At 37.1% G+C, this 26,082-nt stretch overlaps 1 protein-coding gene across 2 annotated transcripts in view; it reads left to right on the top strand.

Moving 5' to 3' along the window:
* Positions 1-26,082, top strand: part of LOC131591946 (xylosyl- and glucuronyltransferase LARGE1) — a 270,653-nt gene that overhangs the window by 65,632 nt on the left and 178,939 nt on the right. For both annotated transcript variants that reach the window (XM_058863082.1, XM_058863081.1), the window contains one exon: positions 15,392-15,578. In XM_058863082.1, coding sequence (XP_058719065.1) covers positions 15,473-15,578 — 106 coding nt within the window. In that variant the 5' untranslated portion in view covers positions 15,392-15,472. The remainder of the gene's footprint in view (positions 1-15,391; positions 15,579-26,082) is intronic.

Genomic DNA, 26,082 nt, shown 5'->3' with positions numbered 1-26,082 from the left:
CTCCTGCGCGTATTCTTGCGTTGCCTTTTCCAGCTGTTCCTGTGGCAGCTGTGCGTGGCGGGGCCGTGGCTGAGCCTGAGCCGCGCCACCTGCTGCTCTCCCAGCCCTGCTGCTCACCCGCCTGCCGAGGCCTCTTCTGCCACCCCCAGCTCCCTTACAGCCCAAAAACCTTCAGGGTGGCAGCTCCAGCCTGTGCCATTTCCGTATGTCGCCCTCCTAGCCCGAGCTCGGTTACTTACAGCAGCAGCCTGAGTAATTTCTGTGTGTCTCGGTTAAAAAGTTTCTCTGAAGTACTGGAAGTTTGAATGCAGCTGGGTCGTTGCTACCTTTGAGGAATTAACTGCTCTAGAATTGGAGATTTGAAGGGGAAAAGTGTTGATGCCAAATAAGTAATTTGCTTCCTTTGCCTGCTGTAAATGCAAACGCAGGAAAAATGCCCCAAATAAGCTACCTTTATCAAGTACCTAATTAGCTCAGTTGTTCTGCTTCAGCACAAGACAGGTTATGACTAGGATGATAAAAAAAGGGAATTCTTTTATAGCCTAATTTTTAGATGAAGAAAAAACTTGCATTTGATCACAGCTGTTGATTTTTCTGACAGCTCCGCAGCCTGTGACTTTTTCCTCATTAATACAGCTATATGAAACTGTTCTTTTTCACTTTACTTCATACTTTGTGTGGCTTCAGCGTTTTCTGCAGCTTGATGTGGTACAGCTTTGTCCATGTTAACAATTACTGAGGCCCAGCAGGAGTAGATGTGTAGAGTAAAATAGTCACTGCAGAGGACCAGATACACAGGCTGCATTCATTCAAGGTTTTTACAGTAGTCTAGCTGCAGTCTTGTCCCAGCAGCTGAGCATCCTTTAGCATACCCTCTGAATATATCTTCTGGTTTTGTTTCATCCTAAGGGTATCCAGTTTGTCCCCTCGCAGCCTCCTAGTCGTGCAGCTCAGTCTAGAATAAGACGGAATGCTTGGGGAGATTGTATCAAAAGGAATGAAGGTGTTCCTTCTCTGAATTAAAATGCTGATGTAAACTCACTTATTGAATTTGTTCTCAGTTGTAGCTGAAACTGCCTGCTTCCCTGAGTTTTTCCACATTGATTCACTAAAATGAATAGAGATTGAATTTATGACACATATGTCATGGTTGCTGTAGGGTTTCAATTGATAATATTACTGCTATTAGCATGCTGATTGAACTTTGTTCCCAGTAAACTTAAGAATTTTTATACCTCCAAGTCATTTATATTACGTAGCAAAACAATTTTAGATGTTCTTATCCAAGATCTCAACCTCACAGATGGCAATAAAACCTAAACAGAAAATCCAGCGTGTTATAAGAAAAAAAAAAAAACAAACTAAAAAAATACACAAAATGTGTATATCTGATTCATTAATCTTTGTTAGTGGCACTTAGACAATATTATTGAGCTACTGTGGTAAAATATTAATGAGGATTGAGGTATTACTTAGATGAGATTTTCACTGCAGTTGGGCTCTTTGGTTGTTTTTCTTAACTTTACCATTGACTTGCTGGGTAGCAAACTTTCCTTAAAGTCCTAAAGTTTTTACCTTAAAGACCCAAGGAAGCCCAAAGATATTTAAATATTATAACATTTAATTTAAAGATCTGGGTACCTTTATATCAGGATATGTTACAGGAATGTTGGAAATGTTAAAAAATTTGAGACATTTGAAGGAGGGATGAGAATAGCTAAAACAATTCTGTTTATACTGCTAAAATATTTTAGTATAAAAAGTGGTAAAATACTCTCCCAAGGAACTGTTGTAGTGTTTCACAGCTTTTCAGCTGATAAACCCCTGCGTTCATTTCTGCTCAAAAGATAGTTTTCCCCCTGAACTCTTTCATGTAATTATTTGCTAGCATCACTTTAAGTATTAGAAGAATGACATGTACAGTGTTTGATCATATCATGGAATATAGCTTTGAAGATGACAAAAAAATACCTTGTTGTATTGCACGTTCAATATTGCTTCTTCCAAAGTGTTTTTAGCCATTAAGAAGATGTTAGTCAACCTTTACCATTTTGCTTAACTTCATAAAACTGGTTTATAATATTCATCTGTAAAGGTCTTAACATGAGTTCTTATCTGTATGTGTATAATGGGTAAGGTCTTCTCAGAAGTTAAAATGCTCCAGGACCTCTACCTTTGGTTGGTTACAAACTGCTCCAGGCGTCTGTTTATTAATGAGAGTTTATTAACATTTTGTCATCACAGTATGTGTATTTGGAAGTCAGTGAAATACAGCAGACATATTCTGCCTGAATCAGACTCAAAAATTCCAAAAGCTGCATTATATGAGCCTGAATTGTGATAATTTCCATTAATGCCTCCACTGTGCATTTCCAGTAAGGCCTCCAACAGTAGTACCAACCCCTATGATTTTCTTAGAAGCCATGAGGTACCATTTTTTTTCAAGTTCAGTTCTTGAAGTTCTAATAAAACTTCAGCATTCACACTTACTAAAAAAGAAGTTCAGGTTTTTATAGTTGCAACTATAATTTGAGATACAAGCTTTCAAAGCTTTCTGATCTGAAGGTGTTGAAGAAAATTAGAAGAGGAGTCCCTTCTTCCCCCTCCTCTGCTGGTGGGAACTCTCTTCAGTTCTGAGACACCCAAGGTTGTCAGGCTGCTAATGCATGTTGTTGAAATGGCCACTTAGGCAGAAAAAAGACATATTACCTTAGTTTAAAGGACATTTTACAGGAACACCATTTTCTTTAGCATATTTTTCACTCTACTGTGCTTTTTAGTAGTCTTTAAGCCTGCTATCCAATTATCTACAGCTTCACTTTCTTACTTTAAATGGTGCTCATTGTTGCTTTCAGTATATTTCACTGTCTCTCTATTTCAAAATCAGTTTGTAAATGTCTTTGGCTTGAGAGATGACGTAATTTTAAGGTCAGCCATATCGATAAATATTAATTGGTTTCTTTAATCTGTCAAAGTCTGTGTTCTTCCAGCTGCTGTATGTGAGCTAGAAACTAATGTATCTCACAAATTCTCAAATATGAAACATTATTCCATAAGAGAGTATGTAAAGTTTACAAAATACAAACAATTAGCATTCATATTAGCATTTAATCATGTTGAAACCTTTCAGGAATAAATGTTTTTTTTCTTTCAAAAGAATATTCCCTTTTAGGGAAATTGAATCAAATGTAGATGATTTTACTTGATGCCATTGAAATACAAAGCCAGTGGGGTATGCATTTTGGAGGTAATGCATATTACTGGCACAAACCTTTTCGCTTTTTTTTTTATCTGCTTTTACAGGTTTGTTGGCTTTTTTTCTCGTTGTTGTTGTTTTTTAGATAAATAATTGAAAAAGTTGTGGCCAAGAATCAACCACTCAGAACATAATTTACCCTGTAGCTACAAAATTATGTCTAAATGCCTGTAAATGTCTGAAGACTGTACATGACATTTTTAGCATTTTATAGAAGAGATATTTCGACAGCCTTACTCTTGAAATTTCCAGCCTTGTCATTCTTAACACACTCAAAACATGGATTTGAGCTGGTTTCACTTTATGTACCACAGCACCTCTAGTAACTGAATACATTTTAGGTGTCTCTTAGTAGAAAGGTATAAAAAATGTAGTCACTACAAGGTATACTTTGACATTTTCATAAAACAAGGCAAACAAAACAGGTCATACAATTTCAAATCTCTTGTAACAAATAAGGAGAAAAAGTTGGAAGCTTAACATCAGGACTTCTAAGACCAAATTCTAAGTTGTCTGTAGAATAAATATATGGAGCACATATTTTCCCAGGAATTAGTGGTGAAAAAAATATTCTAGTTCTCTATTAAGTATCTGTTTCTATTAAAGTACCCCAAAGTTAACATTAGTACTGTGTTCTGCAAATGATGACATCTTATAAAAATTTGGGCCATTTGATTTGTGCATATTCTCTAAATTTTCAAATATTCTCAGTGGGGTTTTATTGTTACATTAGAAATAAAGGATTTACCTTCTCTTTCAGCTCTGCAATAGTATATAATCATTGCATGCATTTTATATATCCATAGGTCTCATCCACAGCAGCCAAAAAAACTAAAGACATCCAAGCCCTTTTCAGTCTGTTTTAAAAAATCTTTTTTCATCAATTGAAAAAATAGTTGATATAAGCTTGGCAATAAACAAAACGTGTCCTACCAAACTGTGTCCTCATAGCTGTGGGTGAATTTTGGAAAAACAATATTATGTAATTTGTTGTCAAAATCAACCTGTCTGTCTGAATCACATTAGCTAATAATAATAATAAAACTCTGGACTACTTTTTTTGCCTTTCAAATAACTGCATTGTTATGTCTTATATTTTTGGCATCTCCTAGCAACAGAAAAAAAAGTTCCAAAAAGTTTTATTTTTAGAAGTGTGCTAGAATTGTTTTCCCAACTATTATATTTTCATGCTGTCTCACTGACAGGTTCCCATGAGCAAGTGAAAAAGCTCCTCTGCTTAAAGTGCAGTGATCCATAGTGGTTATTGCTCTCTGTTGCAATACAGATTGAGGTGTGGCTCATCTTGTTAGTGAAGCATTGGCCTTATGGTCATTAGCATGATCCCAGTCTCTGGACAGTAATAACTGAATTGTTTAGTTTATGAGCATTTTATCTGCTGTTTACATGGCCCTTAGATTCAAAATACTGTGTCCCTGTGTCCTGTAGGGTTATGATGAAAGATAATGCTCACGGTACAAGAATAGAGTAGACCATCTGTAGGTAACAAACCCAACATTGTAACCATGAGTGTTACACTGCAAAAGGCATTGCCTCCAGAGGATGTCCTGATCTGCAGGCCAAGAGGTGGGAAGGGCTCGGTCCCTGTGGAACAGACTGGCTGCATCTGTGTTGCGTAACATCCTCTGCTTGGATCCCAAGAGACTGCTGTTTTTCTTTCTTTGTAGGATTCACAAAAACTGCCACAGTTCACCCAAATGGTAGCAAGATGCAGAGGGATATATGTTGTATTTCTTGAGGCATTGCATAATGGCAATGCCTGAAGGCAGCAAACCTGCTGAGGGAGTGTTCCAGTGCACAGGGAGCAATCTTACCCATGCTGCCTGTAGGGAATAGCCCCTGTGCTAAATCTTGTTCAAAAATTCCCCTGCTTTTGTGACAGAAGAACTGACCTGTCTCACCCTGAAAGCCCAGGAGCTAAGAGATACATGGAGAACCTTAGCAAATCACAGATCTGGAACAATCAGGGGAGTAAAGTTATTAAAATAATGGTACACATGGGATTTTTTTAACTGCAGCTCCATTGCTTTGACTAACTTTTTAAAAAATGTATTTCAAATGTATTGTTTTGGCTTTGGTATCAGTTGAAGTTATATTTACATATGCGTGGTTTTAAGTTTGTTGTATTAAGACATATTTAAGAATTTCTTGGTTTTAAACTATAAAGATCTAATATGCAGAATGTCTCAGGAATCAAACTTCAGTATGGAAATGTGGAGAGTCTTTCAGAATTTCCTTTGCAGGTGTGAATATTCATAATAAAACTTTCAGTCATTTCTGCTCCATTGTTTCACTTGGGTGGAATACTTCGATCCAGTTGACAACAATCTCAGACTTGAGAGAAGGATCTCTTTCACCTAAATGCTTCTCTGAGACTCTTACCTGGTCTTTGTCCTGCTCTGATGAGACTCACTCTTGAAATCCTTAGAGGGTAGCCTGACTTCTGCTCTTATTAACTATTGCCAGACACAGAAAGAGTCCAATTGTCTTAAAAGATACTAAAATATAGAGGCAGTTAGGAGAGAGAATAAGAGGAATTCATCCTCTTTCTCTCCCCTCGTCTCTGCCAGGCAGTGCAAAGCATGCTTTTGTTTTATATGGTCATGCCTGTATGTTCTTCTACATCCTTTCATGATCCTCAACACCATCATTATCCTCTTTTCCTTTTGTTAGAAAAGGTCTGGCAACCTCCCCTTTGCCCTGAAAATTATGAATTATAATCAAAGTGGAATTGTTAATTATGTGCATTTGAATAAGGTAATTCTTTTCAGTGTATTAAGTTTCTTTATAAAATACTTTCTAAATATTTTATATTTATTATTTCTTTACCTTCATCTAATTGCAGAATTACAAGAACTTCCGAAAACAATAGTGATGATAATGAGATCAGTAGAAATTACAGTGAAGTTTTCATGCAGAGATATAATGAAATGTTTAGTGAAAATCATTGCAATTTCAGGAAATTCACAGAGCCCAGTGGCCATTTTCTCCAGGCAAACCACCCTCCCTCAGACAGTAGTTTTTAAATTAAGAGTAAAGAGCTCTCCAAATGATAGGTTGGTTTGAAGAGAGCATTATTCAACCTGCTTTGTACAGAGAATTCGACTAGATGACCTCTAGGGGTCCCTTCCAGCCTAATTTTTTCTATGATTCTATTGAAATGCTAACTCCACACATGGAACATTTGGATTCTTTAGAAAGTGTTTTTGCCTGCATCTCCTCCTGAAGCAGGTTTCTGCAGCTTTGTTTAGCTTTGATAATACCTTTCATAGTCCTTTCGTAATTAAAACTTGTGTGGTATTGTCTAATACCCACATTAATGTGTATAACTAAGTAAGAAGCCATGAGAAACCTGTGTTTATGAATTCCAGTTTATAAAGCCCTCTTCCACTGTTCCAGTGTTCAGGAATGTGTCCTGCATGAAATAACCTAAATTCACAGCTGCCTTTCCTACATAAAAAAGTGTCTGGCACCAAATTACTCTGCAAGAGCTTTGCTTCTCTGTCAGATAAAATGGAGTGTGGGGTGTGAGCACCTTTCCTATCAATTTGTAGAGAACCCACTCAGCCTTCAGAAAGCCTGCAGAAATAGATAGTCCTTATGGCCCACTTGGATGGTATCATATTTAAGAAGTAAATATTGGACCTTGAAACACAGGGATTTCAGCAGGAAACTTACAAAACAACAGTTGCTCACAATTCTTGGTGCTATTTGATGTTCTATAGTAGCATCAAAGAGCTATTGGGAATGTATAGTGTGCTTGGTAAAGCAGCACTGTGATTGTAGCAAAATATTTGTTTTCTGCTTGTGATTATGGTCACATATTTGAATATACTACACTTCATTTCCTATTTGCTGATTATTCAAATAGGAAATTACCATCAGTTCTTGGAATTTTCATTTCAACATTTGTTTTATTTTTATATAAATCTGATAAAAATATTTGTAACTAGAAATATTTAGACAGTGGTAATGAGATGAGGACTTTGGTGCTTATTTAAAAAATGCAGCTTTTCATCAAGTTTGAGAGACTTAGTCCATAGTTTTTGTGAATTGATGCTAGTTGAATTGCTCTTACTGAAACTGTATTGATTTATACTAGCTAAAAGTTTAATCTGAGATTCTCTGTGTGTTTCAATATAATTATTTATGTGCGTGTTCATTCATGCATAGCAGAGTAAGTTAGTTGGAATTTTGAGGATTTACATTAAATGGCCACTGTTTTACAACTGGGTACAAAATCGTGGCATCAGGGATCATAGAGTTGCATTTGGATAGGACCTCTGGAGATTGCCTAGTTCAACACACCTTGCTCAAAGCAAGGTCAGCTAGAGGAGGTTGCTGGAGGCCAGTTGGGTTTTGCATGTCTCCAAGGATGGAGGCTCTGCAGCCTCTCTGGCTGTGTCACTGGGGAGTGCAGACCTGGACACAGCATTGCAGTGATTCTCACCGCTGCTCAGTAGAGGGGGATGATCCTAAGGAGAGCTTCATGTGTTTCAGTTCTCACATACAGAGTAATTCCTCCTTCTGGTCTTCTTGGCCAATCCTTTCTAAAACTCCTGTATCCATCCATTACCTGATTGCTGCAGCCAGGTGTCTCCTGTCACTCAATACCAGCTGTGCAACTGAATTTTAACCAGAGGATATATACACTCCTCAGCTCCTTCCTTCTTACTGTCAGAATTGAGGAGAGAGCCACCTGGGCCCATTTTCCTCCCTTCTTTTATTGTGTAAAAGTTTTAATTTGCCTAATTTAATACAAATATTTAATAAAGATCAATTTATAAGTATGATGCCAGCTTTTATTTCCATCTGGCAAGTAAGTAGCTGCTGTAAACATCCTATAAATATGTAAGCATGTTATAAATTCCCATGTAAAGCTGATTTGTAGTTTGAGATCTATGCAGTAAAATAAAAGTAAGGGGTTTTTTTTAGGTGGTGCTTTTAAAAAAAATTTATAGTAGGACTTTACTTCATAGAAAGATGGATTTTTTTTGTTTTTTTTGTCAGGGAGGAACATTTCAAGAAATAATTGTTCTCTCCTGAGTAAAACTTTCTAATAAATCTTTAATTAATTTCCTTGTTAGAGCAGCTTTATATGTAGTGGATTCTAATGAAGGTAAACACTGCTTTTGAACAAGCATTCAAGAACTTCAGCTGAGAAGCAAAGTATTAGCATAAAAATCCTGGAGAAGGTTTATGTATGATGCACATAGTGCCTTATTACTTTTTTAAAGAACATTTTCTTTTCTATGTGGCTGTATGTGCACAAGGTGAATGGACAAACCCTTGGCTTGTCTCTGGTCATGAAGCAGGATGATACTGTGGGGTAGGGGTGGGGAGAGCAGTGATGCACCAACAAACAGATGTTTTCTTTGAGGTTAGAACAGATAGCATGTTACCTTTTTTTTTTTTTTTTTGATTGCCTCTGTAGCTTCTCTAGGGTGGAGATGCTTGGATTAGGAAAGGTGTGGAGGTTTGTCCTTTTTATAAGTCTGAAATTCATATATGTAATAATGCTGTGACCTAACTGTAGACTGTGATTCTGAAGGAGAGCTGCTTTTCTGTTGAAAGATCCTGTATCACATAGGATGTATGTGGTACTGATGGCTGGTCATGGTCTCCAGTATGTTGATGATTCTGTGGAATTGGGATCTCAAATTCTAAGGTATTCTTAGTATGTGTACAGAGGATTGTGGTAGAATTCTGCCATACACAAACCAAGCCAGGCTCTGTTTCATTTTCTTTTAATCGTGTTGAGCTCTTAGATAAGCTGGGGAGTCAGGAAATATTGATGCTGCATGCCCATACAGCTGAGAGAGTAGAGATGGGGTTTGGAGAACTCCTTGAGAAAACAGGTCAGTAGTTTGAAAGTAAGTATAATTCTTTGGTTGCAAATGAAATGTTACAGGCAAGATTGATCTTTCTGTCATGCTTGTATTTTGTTCCTTCTCACTTTTCTCAACTGTATTTTTTTTTCCCTCATGTTAACAGTGACATTTTGGTGAGGCTTAGGAAAAAAATCTTTTCCTGTTGATCTTAGATTGTCTTAAGTTTCAGGATTTCATTCTTTTGAATGAAAGTGTAGGCGTGAAGGGAAAAAAGAATACCATTAGAAGTGTACGTATATATGTACATACATAAAGGAGTATAAGGAAATGAAAAAGGGAAAACGTGAAAGCATGTTATTTATTTCCTTCTCTCTGTCTGTGACTAATGTCAGGAAAGATTCCATTCCTGTGGTGATGTTGCTGACTGCTGGAACCTTCTAGAAATCTTTGCTTAACAGGGCACTAATAGAATTTTCCCTAAGCCACAGCTGGTACCGAGTGAAGATAGAAAAGATGTCAATCCTGTGTGCCCTTGGAGCAGTTAGCACAGTTCCAAGGCAGAACTCATTTGTGCTGTCAACTTAGTGGCTATTTTCTCTCTTATGGATAGGACTGCTTCCATGTAACTGGTTGAGAAAGAGTACATTTGGTAGCATTTGGAAACTGCTGTAATCTTTAAAGTGGCTGCACAGAACTTGTGAGGTGGATGCTGAGTTTGAGTATATTCCTAATACTTATTTAAAGTCATGATACTATGGGGTTAAGAAGTCTGATTTTTGAGGAAATTCAGAGTGTGGGAACAAAAGGAGCCTTAGAGTTGTTTCTGTAGTAAGCTCTTCTGGATGGAAGAAGAGGAGGTTGATGGAAGAAGAGATGGCATTTTCTTTCAAAATGTTGTTTCTGTTCTAAAAATTTGAGAAGTGGAATATAGCAACTATTCTGGTTTTAACTGGAATAGAGTTTATTTTTTTCTCAGTAGATGAAAAAGTGATGTGTTTTGGATTTAGCATGAAAATAATGTTGGTAACACTGATATTTTGGTTGTTGCTAAGTCATACTTATTCAAATAAAAGGATTTTTCAGTTTCCCATGCTCTGGCAGTGAGGAGCTTCACAAGAAATCAGGATGGAGCATGGCCAGGACAGTTGACCCAAAGGTCAGAGATATTCCATACTATATGACAATATGCCCGGTATGGAAACTGGGAGAGTTATCTGGAAGGGGCTGAGTGCTGCTTGGGAACAGGCTGGGCATTGGTCAGCAGGTAGTGAGCAGCTGTACTGTGCATCACTTGCTTTTTCTTGGGTTTTATTCCTCCCTCTGTCTCCTTTTTATTGCATTTACAGTTGCTGTTGTAATAATAATGGTGATGATAATAATAATATTTTGCCTCATTTGAATTCCTCAGCTGTTCTTGTCTCAACCCATGAATTTTCCCCTTTTCTGATTCTCCTCCCATCCCACTGGAAAGGATGTGGGGGGAGAGAGTGGCTGTGTTGTATTTAGTTGCTGTCGGAGTTTAAACAGTGAAAATTACTAGAGAGATGTTGAATTACAATTTAATTCTTTCCTATTGTGTTTCCTAATCTTGGGTTTACTTTATGCCCTGCCTTTATGGTACCAAACTTTTCTTTAATATTACAATGTCATATGACAACCAGCTCCCATAATGGGAACACTGCAGAGCTGCAAGATAAAATCTGACTGTCAGGGAGTAAACCCGTTATAAACCTTCATTATCAACATTTTAAAAAACCCAGAAAAATACTGCATATGATACTGGGTTTTTTTTACATTATTTATATTTTGAGTGTAGCAAAAATCTGAAAAATCTCCTGTAAGGGATGAATGCTGCATTGATACAGAGCCAAGGGAAAAGCTTTACAGTAGAAATTGTTCATTGACTCTGTGACTGCAAGTGTGAAGAAAGAGAGCAGAGAGACTGCAAGAGCAGAAAGAATTAGATAACATTAATTTAAAAACACAACAAAGCCAAGGCACAGGATTGCTGTATAAACAGCTTTAACTATATATATTTATTTCCAGTGGCTCTGAAAACAAATGGAAGATTACTGGGAAAAAGATTAACTGTAACAAATGCAAGGAAATGTTTGAAGCAGTTAGAAAAGCTTTTTATAGTAGAGAAGTTAAATCTAGTTAATTGTGTTTGATTTTTGTTTTCATAATTACTTCCATTGTTTCACTGAACTCCTGCTGAATGTCTGACATAGTCGAGTTCTCATGCCGTAATTAAAAAAAATAAAATATATAGAAACTGAATACCAATGTGATTAGTGTTGTGTTACATACTTAAATACATGTGCTACTCATACTGGTTGAGAGCTGCTTTATGCTTAGCTGAGGAGATAATCCACGATTTGAAACAAAGAAACTGCTCTGTTAAGTTAGTGTGGTTAATGGAAGTGTTTGACTATACTTGAAGGTAAGAGGGGTCGTTGTGGTCAGGTGAGAAGGTCAGGAGTAAGGCATGAGTAAGTCTTTGTAATAGGAACCCCAAATCATTTTAATTCCCACTGTGCCCCCATGCACTGGCATTATCCAAGCTGGCAGCCTTTTGGAGCACTTGTTAGCAGCAGTCGGGGAGCAGTGAGCTGGCCCGAGGTTGCAGCACAGTCTGTGCAGCTGTTTCTGTGCAGCAGGTTTTATAAATCCTGAACTGGTGTGTCCTGGAAGTGTAGGGCACCTGACACGCTGAGAGCAGGACATATGACATGTGATGTACGTGCAAGTAGCTTTTGTGGGTATTACTTACTGAATCCAATTTCTAAAATACAGTTATATCAGGCTCTTGGAGCACAATTGAAGAGCAAGGTAGAAGAGAAGAGTATCCTGCAATGCATGCACTTTTCTGTATCTGTGGCACAGGCATAAAACCTGATTGTGTCTGGAGGGGTAAAGCTGAGACCATGTTTGAAACTGCAAACTCTCTCTCTGCGTCTAATTTTGGTTTCCCTTGCTTTGAGATAAACCCAATAAAGATCGATGAAGTTGCAGATGCTTGTTGTGGCTCAGTTAGACCTGAAAATACTAACATTGGACAACAGGTAAGGAGCAACCACTGGCTATTTTTTGATCGGGGTATCACACCTGGATGCTGTGGTTAAATTGGCCAGTTATTCCTTCATCCTTTGTTTTGTTTCCAATATATTTCATGTTGTGTATTTCTGAGTACAGGTGTTAAGTTAACACAGCTAACTAAAGCTGTTGAGACTGAAAACTCTCAGGAGGAGCACTGCATGGTTTTGTGTAAATGAAGCGAACCATTTTACTGAATAAATGAATGTGCCTAGCAATGTCACATCTGAAGTAGCTTCAGTTTCAGCTTATACCATGAAACTGCTTCCTAAGAGCTTTTAGGCAGGTGACAGTTTGATTCGGTAGGATTGTGACATGAAGAGCAGTGGAGACTGTAGAAGAATTCTGAAAGGCATTTTCAGGCTCATAAACGTGCAGCTGTGTTTTGTTCTCAGTCCTTAGTCTAGCCAGTGTTGTCAATCCCGTTCCTTCCATGGTGGATGTCAATCTGGCACCTGTTGAAAGGAAAACCAAGTCAAAAGAGCTGCAATGTCTTCTTACTATTTTTATTTGACAGTGTTATATTAGGTATCATTGTTTCTGAGTAAAGCCAATAGTGAATACATGATGGAGTCCAAAGCTCTTCGTGTAAGCCAAGGATCTTCATTATGGAGGCTTGATGTAATTGTTTGTGTAAGGGTTGCACATGGTGCATCATCTACTTTGGATAAAAGTGCTCAGCAAGTGCTGTGATTTTATACACTAAAAATGAATATTTAAGACCCAAGGGAAGCTATTCACAACTTAAGGGAGCTGGGAATATAGTAGAAGCATGATTTTAAGTAGTTTATGGCTCCTTTAAAGCACTGTTAAAAGAAGTATCTTAACATTTCCTGGGGTGATCCATCACAAGCTGACTTGTCTGTTCAGGATTTTCCCAAATGTTTTTCTAGTTAGATAAAGGATACACTGAATGTGCAAAATGATTTGGCTGTTTTGTCTGAATGATGACAATTTGTAGAAAACTGAATTTGCCACATTCCTGTGTTTCCTTTGCAGCTGAACTGGGAGTTCAGTGTTATGCGTTATACCTTTTTGATTTGTTAGAGTACTTTAAATTCATAGGGCACAAAAGCTCCATGTCAACCTGTTCAGAAACTTAACCTGCATGGATATTTAAAAGAATATATAGGGAAAATTAAATTATTTCTTAAATATGCCACCCCAGGATGAATTAATCCACTAACAACACTATAACTCTAGGCTTCAGTCTGTATGTCATTGCGCTGGAAACTTGCATCAGCATACTTGTAACAGTGTGATTTCAGAAATGTGGTGTTGACTCTTACTTTGTTAGCTGTAATTTTTACAGGTGTCATTGATAGGAGCATTATTCAGCCAGTGGATGTTTTAGTGCAACATGTGGCTATTTGCCAATGACTCTGCTTGGGAGTTTATATTTTCTGAGGTTTATTTTTTCTATGCACAGACTGATATCAGTGGTGCATGCCAGTACATTTAAGGGAAAAAAAAGAATTCTTACTTAAAATAAGTGATTCTTTGCATTTTATAATAAACATGCTTATAAACACAGAAGCCTGTGAAATTATCAGTGTTTTTCAAGTAGGCATGTAAAGCACTCTCTTCAGAGAAGTTGTACAAGCTGTGTGCTATAAGGAAAAGAAATGAAATGTAATCATTATCCAAGTACAGTGAATAAAGATAAGAGTTCTCCACAATTTATCTACCAAATGCGTGTCTCTAACACAGTGACTCTAATACCCCAGTTGTAATATTAAGTCTGCCCACATATTTTGTGCAAAATCTCTGTGGTGAGGCATTCATTGCCTTGAAAAGCTGACACAATGGAATGCTTTTTGTGCTGTCTCTGGACAAATTATAGTCCATTTTATCAGTTCCAAGGTCAGAGTACTATCATGGCTCTTAAACTGTAGTGCAGTAAAGTGGGCTCTATTGGATGTTCAAGGAACAGCTGTAAGTTTGCCTGATTACTGCAGCCAGGTATCTCCAGCACCAGAGACTTTTGTCTGAACCTATTTCTCTTGTCTACATTCTCATTTTTGCTGTAATTTAATTTCAGAATTGATTTTTACTGCAATATATATGGAGTTGCAGAGTTAAGACACTCTCAAGACACACAGCAGCCATCGTTAACATGTCACTGTGGAAGTGCTTTCATTGCTTGTATCAGCTCTAGTGCTAGTTTAAGCATAAGTCAAAGGGCTCTGTTATTAAACATCTTGTACTACCAGAGTCTGTTTCTTTCCCTATCATTCTTGTAGACCACTTCTACCATTAGAACTGAAAAACTAAAGCCCTTTCGCACAGAATCTGAAATAGATTTGCATGGACTTAATGCATCTCTTTCCTTTTCCAACTTGTCTACTACTAGTTTTTACTTCCCTTTCAAAAAAACCTGGTATCAGTATGAGACATTATTTTTATGCTCTGCATGCCTGCCCTGGTGTGAGAACATTAATTTTCCTGTGAATAAAAATCATCGTAATTTTTTTTCTTGGCCCCTCTGAATTGCAGAACAATTATTTCAAATTAAGATCAGAATTATTTTTTTCCTAATAATAACTGTGGTATTCAGCAGAATCTATTTTTCTCACGGCAGACAATCTAAAGCTCCTGCTATGCCCTGTGTGAATAAGGATATTTCCTTTACCATTTTGCACTTTCTCTTCTCCCCTTTTACACAGCAGTTCATCAGCACTGCTTTTTGATGTGCAAAGTGGGTAATTTCAGAAACATCCCTCTACCCCAAACCTCAACTTTCCTTTTTTTTGGTTCACTCTCTTGAGTTCATGACCAACTGCAGACAGATTACTGATTCAGTGGTGTGACTTCTGCTCTTGGGAGCAGGGGAAGGAAGGTGGGTGGCTTTCTCTTAGCTGCCATGGGACCCCAGCAAACATGGGCATCAAAGATCTCAGAGTTCCTGTAGAGTAAAATGAGGACAAAACTGCAAATAAAGCTGACATCTCTCGGTAAGATGGAGCTTAGCGTGTTTTTAGTGATACGATGTGCTTTACTGTCTTAATTTGACTTCTAAACCTTGTTTTATTATTAAGCAGTTGTGGGTAATTTTGAAATGGGTACCACCTTGCAATTGCAGTAGCCCTTTTTTTAGCTCTGTTCTCTTAATTCTTTAGGAACACTGGCATAGTCTATAACGTTTTGTAGAGAAATAAGCTATTGAAATATTTTTTCCTTTCCTTTTCAGGGAGTAATATGTGGGAGGCTGTGGACTATTTGCTTCCGACATAGGAACAGCATTGAGTTGGGATTCTGCACTCCTGAGAGAATGCTGGGAATCTGCAGAGGGCGACGGAAATTCCTGGCTGCCTCTCTGACCATCCTTTTTGTCCCAGCCATTACGTGGATTTATCTGTTTCCTGGGAGTTTTGAAGGTAGGAGAGGAATAATGGCTGGTGGGGGGGGCGGGGTGTTGAGTGATTTGTACCTGGGCAAACAAAGATAGTTCAGTCATCATTCATTTTATTTAAATAAATCTCTTTGGGCTTGCATATGAAATAGTTCCCAAGGTGCAGATTTCAACAAAGCAGCTTCCTTACAGTGTTCTCACAACTGAGGATGCCGAGTTAATTGCTGGCCACAATTAACTTGGTTTTCCACTCACCTTTAAACTTTGAAAAAGCACAACAACTTCCCCCCCTGCCCAGTTTGCTAATTTTTTTTCTGTATTTTCTAATTTTTAAAAGTTGGTCTATCCTATGCCCTCTAAGATATGTCTTGTTTCAGATTTGCTGAACACAGAAAATCAATTAATATCTATATAAGGTTTGTTTACATAAAAGTAGTTTGATCCACATCCACCTGACTGTCAGTGGATTGTTTTAGTTGGAATATCTTTCTGTCCCCTTCTTTTTTTAGGTGGAAATCCTCCAGTTTATAGGTACATTGACTTGCAGCTATGTAATGAGCACTTTTTAGAACAAACTTGAAATAATCACTACTTTGTCTTTTAAATTGCCTGTCTGATGAAGTTTTTTTCTGGCCTTACAGACATTCAGCAGTTATACTTCAGTTAGGTGAGGTTCAAAGATTCTGGCTTTCCTGCTTTTTGCTACTTTCTAGCTTTTTTGTTTGTTTTGTTCATTGTGGAGTTGAAACATTCTGTGTTGGGCTATAAGTACATTATTTTGGCAAGAATAAAAAAAAAGTCATTCAACCTTTGTAGTTGCCTTAGCATGAGGAAAGGTGTTCCAACCTTGTAAGAACTGTTCAGTCACTAGTTTACAGTTTCATAATTTTAAAAAGGCATTGTTTAAAATGTCAAGCTTCTTTCGTGTATCCTTGGCTGAAAAATCTGTGCTGTGTTTGGAAACAAAAGGGGCTTTCCATGTTAAATTGCAAGTAAGAATATGTAGGATTTTCAGTGTGTGTTGCGTACAATTCTGAATTAGTTATATGCCATGTACAAATATTTGTTTATGCAAATTTATTTGAATACTTAAAATTCTACCTTAATGTGTAGTCTCCATGAGCTCATTCTAGAATGAAACACTTGTGGGATTCATGTTAAATTGGAAATACAAGGAGTGCTACCTGCATACTTAAAAATAATGATCTGGCAGGCAGAACAGTACTAATTTTGTTTGATTTTTGAAAGCTGAGCAAATGCAGGCCTCACCTTTTTTCTTTTAGAAGAATATTATGCTGCTTTGTCGTAATGACTATTTTAATTGTGTCCACAATTGATAATGCTGTGGTGTTTTAAATTCCTCTGTGGGTAGAATCCTTTGTTTTTACAGAGAACTCAATACAAATCTTGAAATTTGCTGCTACGGGGTATTTGAAGTGACTTAAAGCTCTCACTGTGAATTAATCTTAAATGCAAACCAGGGAACAAAGCCCATTACCTATTGCAAAGCCTTGCACTGAAAAGGACTGGAAATTATAGTTAATAACTCTTCTGGTTATTTTTCTGTATCAGTTTTCTTTTTTCTTAATTTTGGATAGGGATTATTTAATCTTTTTTGATTAAAAACTAAGGTCAGCTAGATATTTATTTAACCCAAAAATAGCTAGCATTTTCCTTAACTTGTACCTATTATGGACAAAAAGTTAGTGTTGTTTTGTTATTCTACATGATGACTTGTTTTTTTTCTCCACAGTGGTTCCCACAATTTATTCAGGTTTGAGCTCTCTGTGGAGGTTGTAGTGAGGTGAGGGTGGCTTTCTTCTCCCAATTAACAAACAATAGAACCAGCAGAAACAGCCTGAAGTTGCACCACAGGAGGTTTAGATTGGATATTGGGAAAAATTTCATCATGGAAAGGGTTGACAAACGTTGCAACAGGCTGCCCAGGAAACTGGTGGGGTGAGCATCCCTGGAGATGTTTCAAAGATGCGTAGGTGTGGCACACAGGGACATGGTTTAGTGGTGGACATGGTAGTGCTGGGCTAATGGATGGACTCAATGATCTTAAAGGCCTTTTCCATCATAAACAATAGTATCATTCTGTGATTCTCTGATTTGGTACAAATTGCCTCACAACAGCATTGTGCCTTGATTTGAAACCATCAGGAATGTAGAGTCCTCTCTGCCTCCTGGCATTTGTTTCTTTTGTTAATCACAGGGCTAGAAATTGTCCTTTCAGTACATCTGGTTTTAGATTTGAGTAAATGGTTCTTGTTAGACTTTTCTCTGCCAAATTCAAGATATCATTAATACCTGGTATCTTCATAGACTCATTTAATTATTCAGTGTGGATGGGACCTCAGGAGTTTTCGCATTAAACTCCTACTCAAAATCAGTGTGGGTTTTGGAATCAGGCAAGATTTTTTTAGACCTTTATTCAACAGCATCTTGAAAACCTCCAAGGACAGAGAATACATGGACTTCCAGATACACCATGAATGAGTATTCTGTATAGTTTTTCACACATCAAGTAGTGCACCCATATACATGGTGAAATCCCAGCTTGGGTGTGGGGATACTGTGCTTAAATTCAAAGGAGATTGCATCAACTGGTCATGTGTTCATAGTCATTTCATCCCAGAAAGCAATCAGGCTGGTCAAGCATGATTTACCTTTGGTGAATCCAGTTGCCCTGCCAAGCCTGGGAAAGTTTTTGTTTCAAAACACCTACATGTAGTTGTAAAATCACCGTGGTCTTTTATTTACTAAGGAAAAAGGTTGACCTAGCTGAGTTGTTGTAGCAAAAAATTTTGTGGAGATTTTTTAGTTCTTCTGCTCTTGTTTGTTGGTATGTTTCAGGGCTCTAGACTCAAATCTCTGGTATGACATCTATGTATTCTTGATGCAATTAGGAATTACATGACTCATCCATGTGTTTATATCTAAGAACTTGTTATTCATTTGCCCTAGCAAGGGAGTGAGGTTACATTAGAAACCCTTTAAAAGCTTTGTTAGTGAATCTGTATTACAAAATATGCCTTACTGCAGTCTGTTCCCATATCCTGCTTTTTAAATAGTTCCAAGTTCCTTAAGACAGAATTTTGTTTTATTTTGGATTTTGTTCTCTTGTCAGAAGGTACATGGCAGCCTGCTACTTCGTAGTTGTCACTCAGGCACTTCCAGTGAGACCCTTCCCTTAGAATATTCATTGGAGGTGTTGTTACCCAAGCTGTGACAGCAGTAGCTACTAAAAGCTTCATTAATCATGTATAAATCTCTATTAAGGTTATGAAGCAGAATATTAAAGATAGTATTGAATATTGTATGGCCTTAGAATGTACCTGGTTACTGTTTTTAATAGTGCAAGGACAGCATAATTTCAGTTATCTGTTACTTTGAATGAAAAAGCTAATTGTTCCAACATTCTTAGATTATATTCAAAATAATAGAGTAGGAAAGGTGGAGTGCATTTAAAACAGGGAAGAGGAAATAATCAAATAATACATGATGAATTTTAATTAGAAAGAAAATAGCAGTTTCACTAACTAGTGGTAGCTCCATAAATAGCTTAATTTTCCAAGCTATATGCTGCAGTTTTCTATCCCCCTTACCATGAAGGTAATGTAAAATGGAGATTTGGAACCGTAATTTGACCGTGTTTTCTAGATTACTGATTTAAAAAAAAAAAAAAATGCTCTGTGGCTGTGGGACCTCAGCAGATTTGCAGTCACCTCTGTTTTGACAGGGTGAAAATACACTTGAGTTTCCAGTCCCTATGTGGTGGATCCACTTGAGGCTGAAAGCCTGAAAGTGTGTGTGTAGAGCTCCTGTGTAGAATGTATTTCCCAGGAAAGAGAGAGCCAGTAATGTAACCTTAAGATGAAAAATTGAAAAGTTATGTGTGATCCTGTTGGGAGTCTGTGAGAGAGCAGTTGACTTTGGTTTCTTTTAACTGCTCGGGTAGCATTTTAAAAAACAGAGTCTGCCTTCTTTCCTGACACTTGCTTTCCTTGATTGTCCTCTTTTCACTCCAGTGTTGGGCAACTATCATTCCCTGACAATTCATTTCAGTCAAAGTCATCTGTAAAGACATGATTGAAGCCCGAATTGGGCAAACACCTCATAAAATACAGTAAAATAAATTGAGGGAAGGCTGCAAATATTCATCTTAGTATTTAAATGGATTCACTTTGATGCTGTTCACACTCTTTTTGTGTATGTTTCCATAAATATTCTAGTGAATATGTTAATTGAGAAGACTGTCTATGGGAACAATGAATATCCAGTTTTAATATTCATGGGAAATGGATTTTGAAATCATATTTGTGAATACTTGAATCAAAAAAACTGATTCTGGGGGTTCAGCTTTTTTCAGTTAAGTGCCAAAAGTTTATCACATGATCTATGGGCATGATGAAAACTGCCTGAACTTTTAATGCTTGCATTAAGTTGCTCATAGAAAGAGGCAAACAAATAATTAATTACTAAAATGTCTATCAGACACTTGCAACTGAATAACAAACATCAGAAAATAATTCCCTCACAGACAATGTAATCAAAAAGACACAAAGCATAGAATTGTTTTTTTTATTACATTTCCTTCAGTTGGTCTGAATTTTATCTGGTATGTGTCTCAGCAGGATTAAACAAGAAAACTTAACCTAGTGTCCATTTAAAATAGAAGCTTCCACCTTTTCATTGATCCTGTCTTTTTAATAAAGTTCTGAGAAAAGAAGTCCTGAAAGGATGCCTCTGCATATAAGGGTGCTACTGTGATGAGTGCCTGAACAGTTGATGGGAGGTGTGTTTTGTGAATATTGGCTGTCCTTAGCGAGAAAGCCGCCCCTTCATTTCCATTCTGGAGTAAGTGATGCTGGCCTACTCCTCTCTTGTTACATTTCTTTCAGGTGATAGAGAATTGCCACTTAAGCACCTCTATTTCTACTGCAATCGCTGTACCTTCTTAAATATGTTTAGGGATCCACGAGAGTAACATTAGTTATGATAGCAAAAATCTCAGGCTTATGGGAAGTTCTGTTGCTCCTGGAAAACTTGTCCTTCTATGAAACCCTGGTGATTTGGTGATGCAGAATGCTGATAAAAGACCAGAAGGTACACGCTGTGAAAGCTGAGTCTCATTCTCTGCTCATTATCTTTAACTTAGAATTCAGTGACCCACCGTTTATTTTGTTTTACAGACTTGAGAAGCCATATATGTCCATCGTCTGAGAAAATAAAATTAATAAGTGAATATTGAAAGAGTTTTACTCTCCATTTTATAAATAGTCTTCTAGTGAGCAGTGACAGGAAATTTGAAGTAGTTTCTGTACCAAAAGAAGAAGGGCCTTATGCCATTGTATGTCAGCCAAATGTCAGCCAAAATACACCATGGTCATGAGAAGCTTTTGGAGGTCAAATGGTGGAGTTATTGAGGAATGTGGATTTTTGATTTTTTATTTTTTTTCATCTCAACCACTTTTGCAATTAAACTTAAGAGTTTGGCAATACAATTTTATCCTTAGCTGGTAATATCCACTCCCGCTCAGCCCCTTTGAAGTTGAAGTCAGTGCTGTTTTTTCTTTAGCTTGCCAGGACTTCACATCCTTAAACCAATACCCTGTCATCTCAAGAGAAGCCACAAATCTTGTAATGGCCACTTCTTTTGTCAGTGAGCTGTGCCAAAGGAAAGCAAGTCCACATAACTTTTTGGAATTCCAGTACAGAGAGCGTGTGTTTTCTTTTGATGCATGTGTTTTTAAGTACGTGCTTTCAGAAAAGCGAAGTAAACCGAAGGCTTAGCTTTTCTTCTCTGTACAATCTCATGATTGAATGGAATGTTTCTTTGCTTCTAAACATCAGTTTTCTCTTGGCTTACTTTTTCTAGACAGCTCTTAATTTGTCATTTCTGGCAGAAGCATAAAGATGAGAATGAAAAGGAATTCTTTGACAGGAGTGAGGGGCCAGCTTCTTTGTAACAGCAGCTAAATTAATAGAATTGGTGGGATTTCTCAAAGGTTTTGTTTCATCTTTGTCTTCCTCCTTCTTTGAACAAACTTGAGAAGAATAAAAGTTGCATTACACAGAAGTGAGCAAATTTATCCCAAGAAGAAGGGCCATCTGGATGCCCAAGCTCTGTTAGGGCTGTGTGGAAGCCTCAAGAGTAGGACTGTTATTTCCTGGTTGTTCCTCCTCTCTTTCAAAGATAGGTACATACTAACTTCATAGTCAAAACGTGTTTTTTGGTATAAAAAAACAGAAAGCAATGTGACCTTATCACTCTCTACAACTCCTTATCACTCTGCAGCTCCCTGAAAGGTGGGTGTAGTCAGGCAGGGGTTGGTCTCTTTCCCCAGGCAGCAACTGACAGATTGAGAGGACACAGTCTCAAACTACATCAGGGGAAATATGGTTGGATATCAGGAAAAAGTTTTTTTCTGGGAAGAGTGATAAAGTGCTGGAATAATCTGCCAAGGGAGGAGGTGGAGTCACCATCTCTGGATGTCCTAAAAAAAACCCTGGATGTGGCACTTGGTGCCATGGTCTAGTTGTGGTGTTAGGGCATGGGTAGGACTCTATGATCTTGAAGGTCTCTTCCAACCTAGTCATTCTGCGATTAAATATCTGGTTAAAAATAAACAGAAAAAATAAACCCCAAGAAGCAGCACTAAGCTTTCTGAAACAAAATGTGCAGTTTTAAGTACACCAGAACTCCTTTGTGTGCTAGAACTAATGTAGCCTGACTTGCTGTGATTGATGTCATGCAGCTGATTGATGTTGAAGTTGCTTTTCCTACAATTTATATAATCTAGCTCCCATATGGATCTCTTGGTATCTAAATAAATCCTGAGCTCCTGCTGCAGTGTATTTCTCAATGGTAGAATGTTTGGCATCTCTCATATCTCTCTCTCTCTTCTCTCTCTCTCTCTGAGTTCCTGGCAATTGTAGAAGCTTCATTATATCTGACTTCTTTCCTTCTAACAAAGTCATTTGAAATTAATCAATGAGCTTTGGGGGCAAACAGCTCAACAAATTTATAAGCATAAGATGAAAAAATATCTGAAAAAGAGGTGCTTTAAAGGATTGAAATAAAAATTCTGGTTTTGATTCTCAGAACAATTAATTTGGGCTGTTTGATTTTTGTGAAGTTTTTGTATTTAAAATTTGTGGAGTGTTCTTCAGATCAGGAAGAAATTGAAATCAAAATCTGTCTTGTTAGACAGCAAATTGCATCTGAAGTGCCTTCTAGTACTTTTGAAACTTATATTGTGAATATTCATTTAAATGTGTATAATACCAGAGGGAGGAGGAGTCAAGTTAAAAAAAGAATATTCAAATAATTACTTCACACATTGTGTATGGTCATTCTTAGGTTCTACAGATTATGCTCTGGAATGGTTTAGGAAAAGCAACTGAGTGGGAAGGTTGATGCCCTGTTACTGGGAGGATGTGTTTTAGGTACACTTAGCCTAACAATACCAGTATCCTCAACACATCTCTTTTATTCCCTCCGTACCCTTTTCAAACATTTTTCAGACATGACAGCCATTGAATTGTTCAGCTGAGTAATTATTTCTTTCCCTTGAAGTTTTACCTCTCTTGTGTTGCTTTGCAATTCTTGTTTCTAAACTTGAAAGAGATTTTATTTTAAATTTATCTAGATATCCTTGGACTATTGAGTGACATGCACAACTGACTTCAAAAACATAGTCTGACAGCATTTATCCTGGTTCACTCAGCATTGTAGATACCAACAAAAAGAGGAAAAGTTGATGACCTGGAGACTGATATGATTTTAGCTGAAGATTCTCTTCCAGTTTAACTGTGTTCAAGCTATTTGAGCTATGCCGCAATAATAATTCTAACCTTTGGTATGGCTGCCCTTCTCTATAACTCTGTGAAATGGTAAAAGTCCAGGATGTAAACATCAAGGGTACAAACCTTTTTACTTTTAATTTTATAATTCTGTTTGTCTTTGAAATTGTTAAATGTCAAAGTTTTCAGAGATGAGGAATTAGGGAGAGAGAGCTGAAAGTAATGAAGTTAAAATGGCTAAAAACAATTGTAGAATCATCACATTTTCCTAAATCAAATTCACAATCCAAAAGAGCCTGTGCTTCTGTTTGGTATATTTACTTTAAAAAAATTAATATAGGCCCAGTTAAAATATTTTACTGTGTAAATTAAGTGTTTCACAATGAGATAATTTTTTCAGTGAACTTGTAATAATGTCTGTACCTATTCTAAAGAAGAGGTGTGTGGTTTGCTCTCTGCACACTGCTTCCTGAACTTCTGAAATGCCTAGTGAAATCACCATCACCAGTAAAAGCTTTTAAACACCTGGAGTAGCTTACAAGCTTGGAGTTAGTAACATACCTAGGTTCTGAATGGAAAACCAAAAAATGTGTGAGAAGCATAGGAAGCCTGGGCAGCTTGTGGACTCTGATCTACTCACTGAAGCCTGGGTCCCTACATCTTCAAAGTGATTATTGTTCTTCCTAAGCAGATTAAACCCAGTGCAGTTATGGCTGTTGGTGCTACAATAGGATATTCATTTGGTTCTCTAGACACAGGATTGGGGTTGTCATGGTGTAGTTTAAAATCAAAGAATATTGCATACCATTTGTGTAATATATAGAAGATTATTTCTGGAGCTGAAATAAAGCCATAGCTAATAAGATAGTATTATTCTTATAAGTTGGAAAGCACTTGAAGAAATTGCTGGAATAAAAAGTGTGAAAGCTATCTGTTTCTTATGTGATTAAGTAAAGTGGAAAAAAAACATATCCCAAAGTAGTCGTGTTTCTCTCCATCATTTTCTTCCTCTACAGTTTTTCCTACTGTATCGTTCACCTTTCCTTACTTACATGTCAGTACATCTCTCCTAGAGTAGTTGCAACACTCTTTGTTTAATTTATTTCAAAATGGATCTGAAAGAAAAATTTGTAGATTCTCAAAATTGCACAGAACAGTTACTGATGTTTTATGGGCTTGTGAAGATTTGTAGGTTTTTACCATCATCTGGTAAAAGTGGCTGTTAACTATCAATGTCTCTTACATCTTGCATAGCACAGGCTATGTTACATTGCAGAATTGATAGAATAATGCTGGCTGGTAATTCCTGCATCTGACCCATGCATTCTAGATACACCAAAGCTGTTCTGGCCACATTTCCAAACTTGATTTTAAAGCTCATGGAGGATTCTAGCGCTTCTCTGAATAAATCATTCTGCTTTGTTAAGAAATACATGCTGTAATTACACACTGTCCAGGTATTTATGGCTTCAAGGTAAGAAGTAAAAGACAAGAAATAGACAGTGGGGGAAAAAACCCAAAAAACAATCATTTTAGCAGTTTCAGTTTCATGTAAAATAAGTAGTCACGATTATGAGATATTACAGTACATAAAGTGCACTGCAAGAAATATCACCTTGAGGACTATAGGTGAGAGTGCTACAGTGCTTCAGCTGTCGCAACTTACAGCTGTTTAAAAAAAGAGATAAATTCATAGGATAACTGCTAATCTTCCCATAGCTAGTAGAAGCTAGTTATCAGGATGATCAGTTGCCAGTCCAGAAAAACTAATGTCCCAAGCAGAATATTTGTTTTGGGCTCCAGGTTACTGTACCATTTTAATTATGAAAAATAACCCTTCAGACAGGATCAAATCACAATTTCAGTTGCAGGTTAAGCACATTTATTAAATTTAAGAAAAAAGATGTATTTGAACACTAATTTGGCAACCAATTTTTCATGGGATCAAGTTTTATAAACTTAAAATGTATCAGTATTGTATTGTCAGTTTTCCAAATAAAACATAAAAATCACTGTAGTGTTTACAAGTTACCTTTAGAGCATTAAAACATGGAAGATTTCTTATCCATTTCTTTCCCACTGTTAAGGCATTCAGCATTCTAGAATCGAATTGAAATCACACCAGCACTTTAATATTTCACAATCAGTATATTTCCTGCCTGTCAGTGGATTTAATTTAACCTAACTCTGTGATTTTGCTTGTTAACTTCAGCAGGAATAATGTTTTCGGATGAATGAATGCTATAAAAGTCTGCTTTTTATTCTCCACTAATCAAACTGTTATAATGTGTATCTCAAGGGATCCACACTGACTTTAACAAAGGATTCTTTTGGTCTGAAATGTAATACACACAGAATGTTTTCTAGCAGTATTAACTGTAATGGATTTAGGTATTTCACACTTTTGCTTCAGTGCATTACAAACCCAAGGGTTTAAGGTAAAAATCTCAACAGAAAGGTTACATTTTATAGAATATTCTTATAGGAACCAAGTTTAAAAATCCAACTGTACAGCTACACATAATTACTGGTTTCCAGGGAACTCCAGCTAACTTCCTTCAAAGTTTTGCCAATATACACCGAGGTAAGTAAATTTGAAAATAACAATTATCTAACTTATTTGAGTTGGGTGAAGGTATTAGTTGCTTGTTCATGTACACTTGAGTGGAGATGTGATGAATTAAGTGGTCTTTCCTGTAGAATGCAAATGCAGTCGT

This window comes from Poecile atricapillus, chromosome W (assembly GCF_030490865.1).
Source record: "Poecile atricapillus isolate bPoeAtr1 chromosome W, bPoeAtr1.hap1, whole genome shotgun sequence".
Classification (NCBI taxonomy): domain Eukaryota; kingdom Metazoa; phylum Chordata; class Aves; order Passeriformes; family Paridae; genus Poecile; species Poecile atricapillus.
The sequence above is the reverse complement of the archived record's forward strand: the minus strand, read 5'-3'. Positions and strand labels throughout refer to the sequence as shown.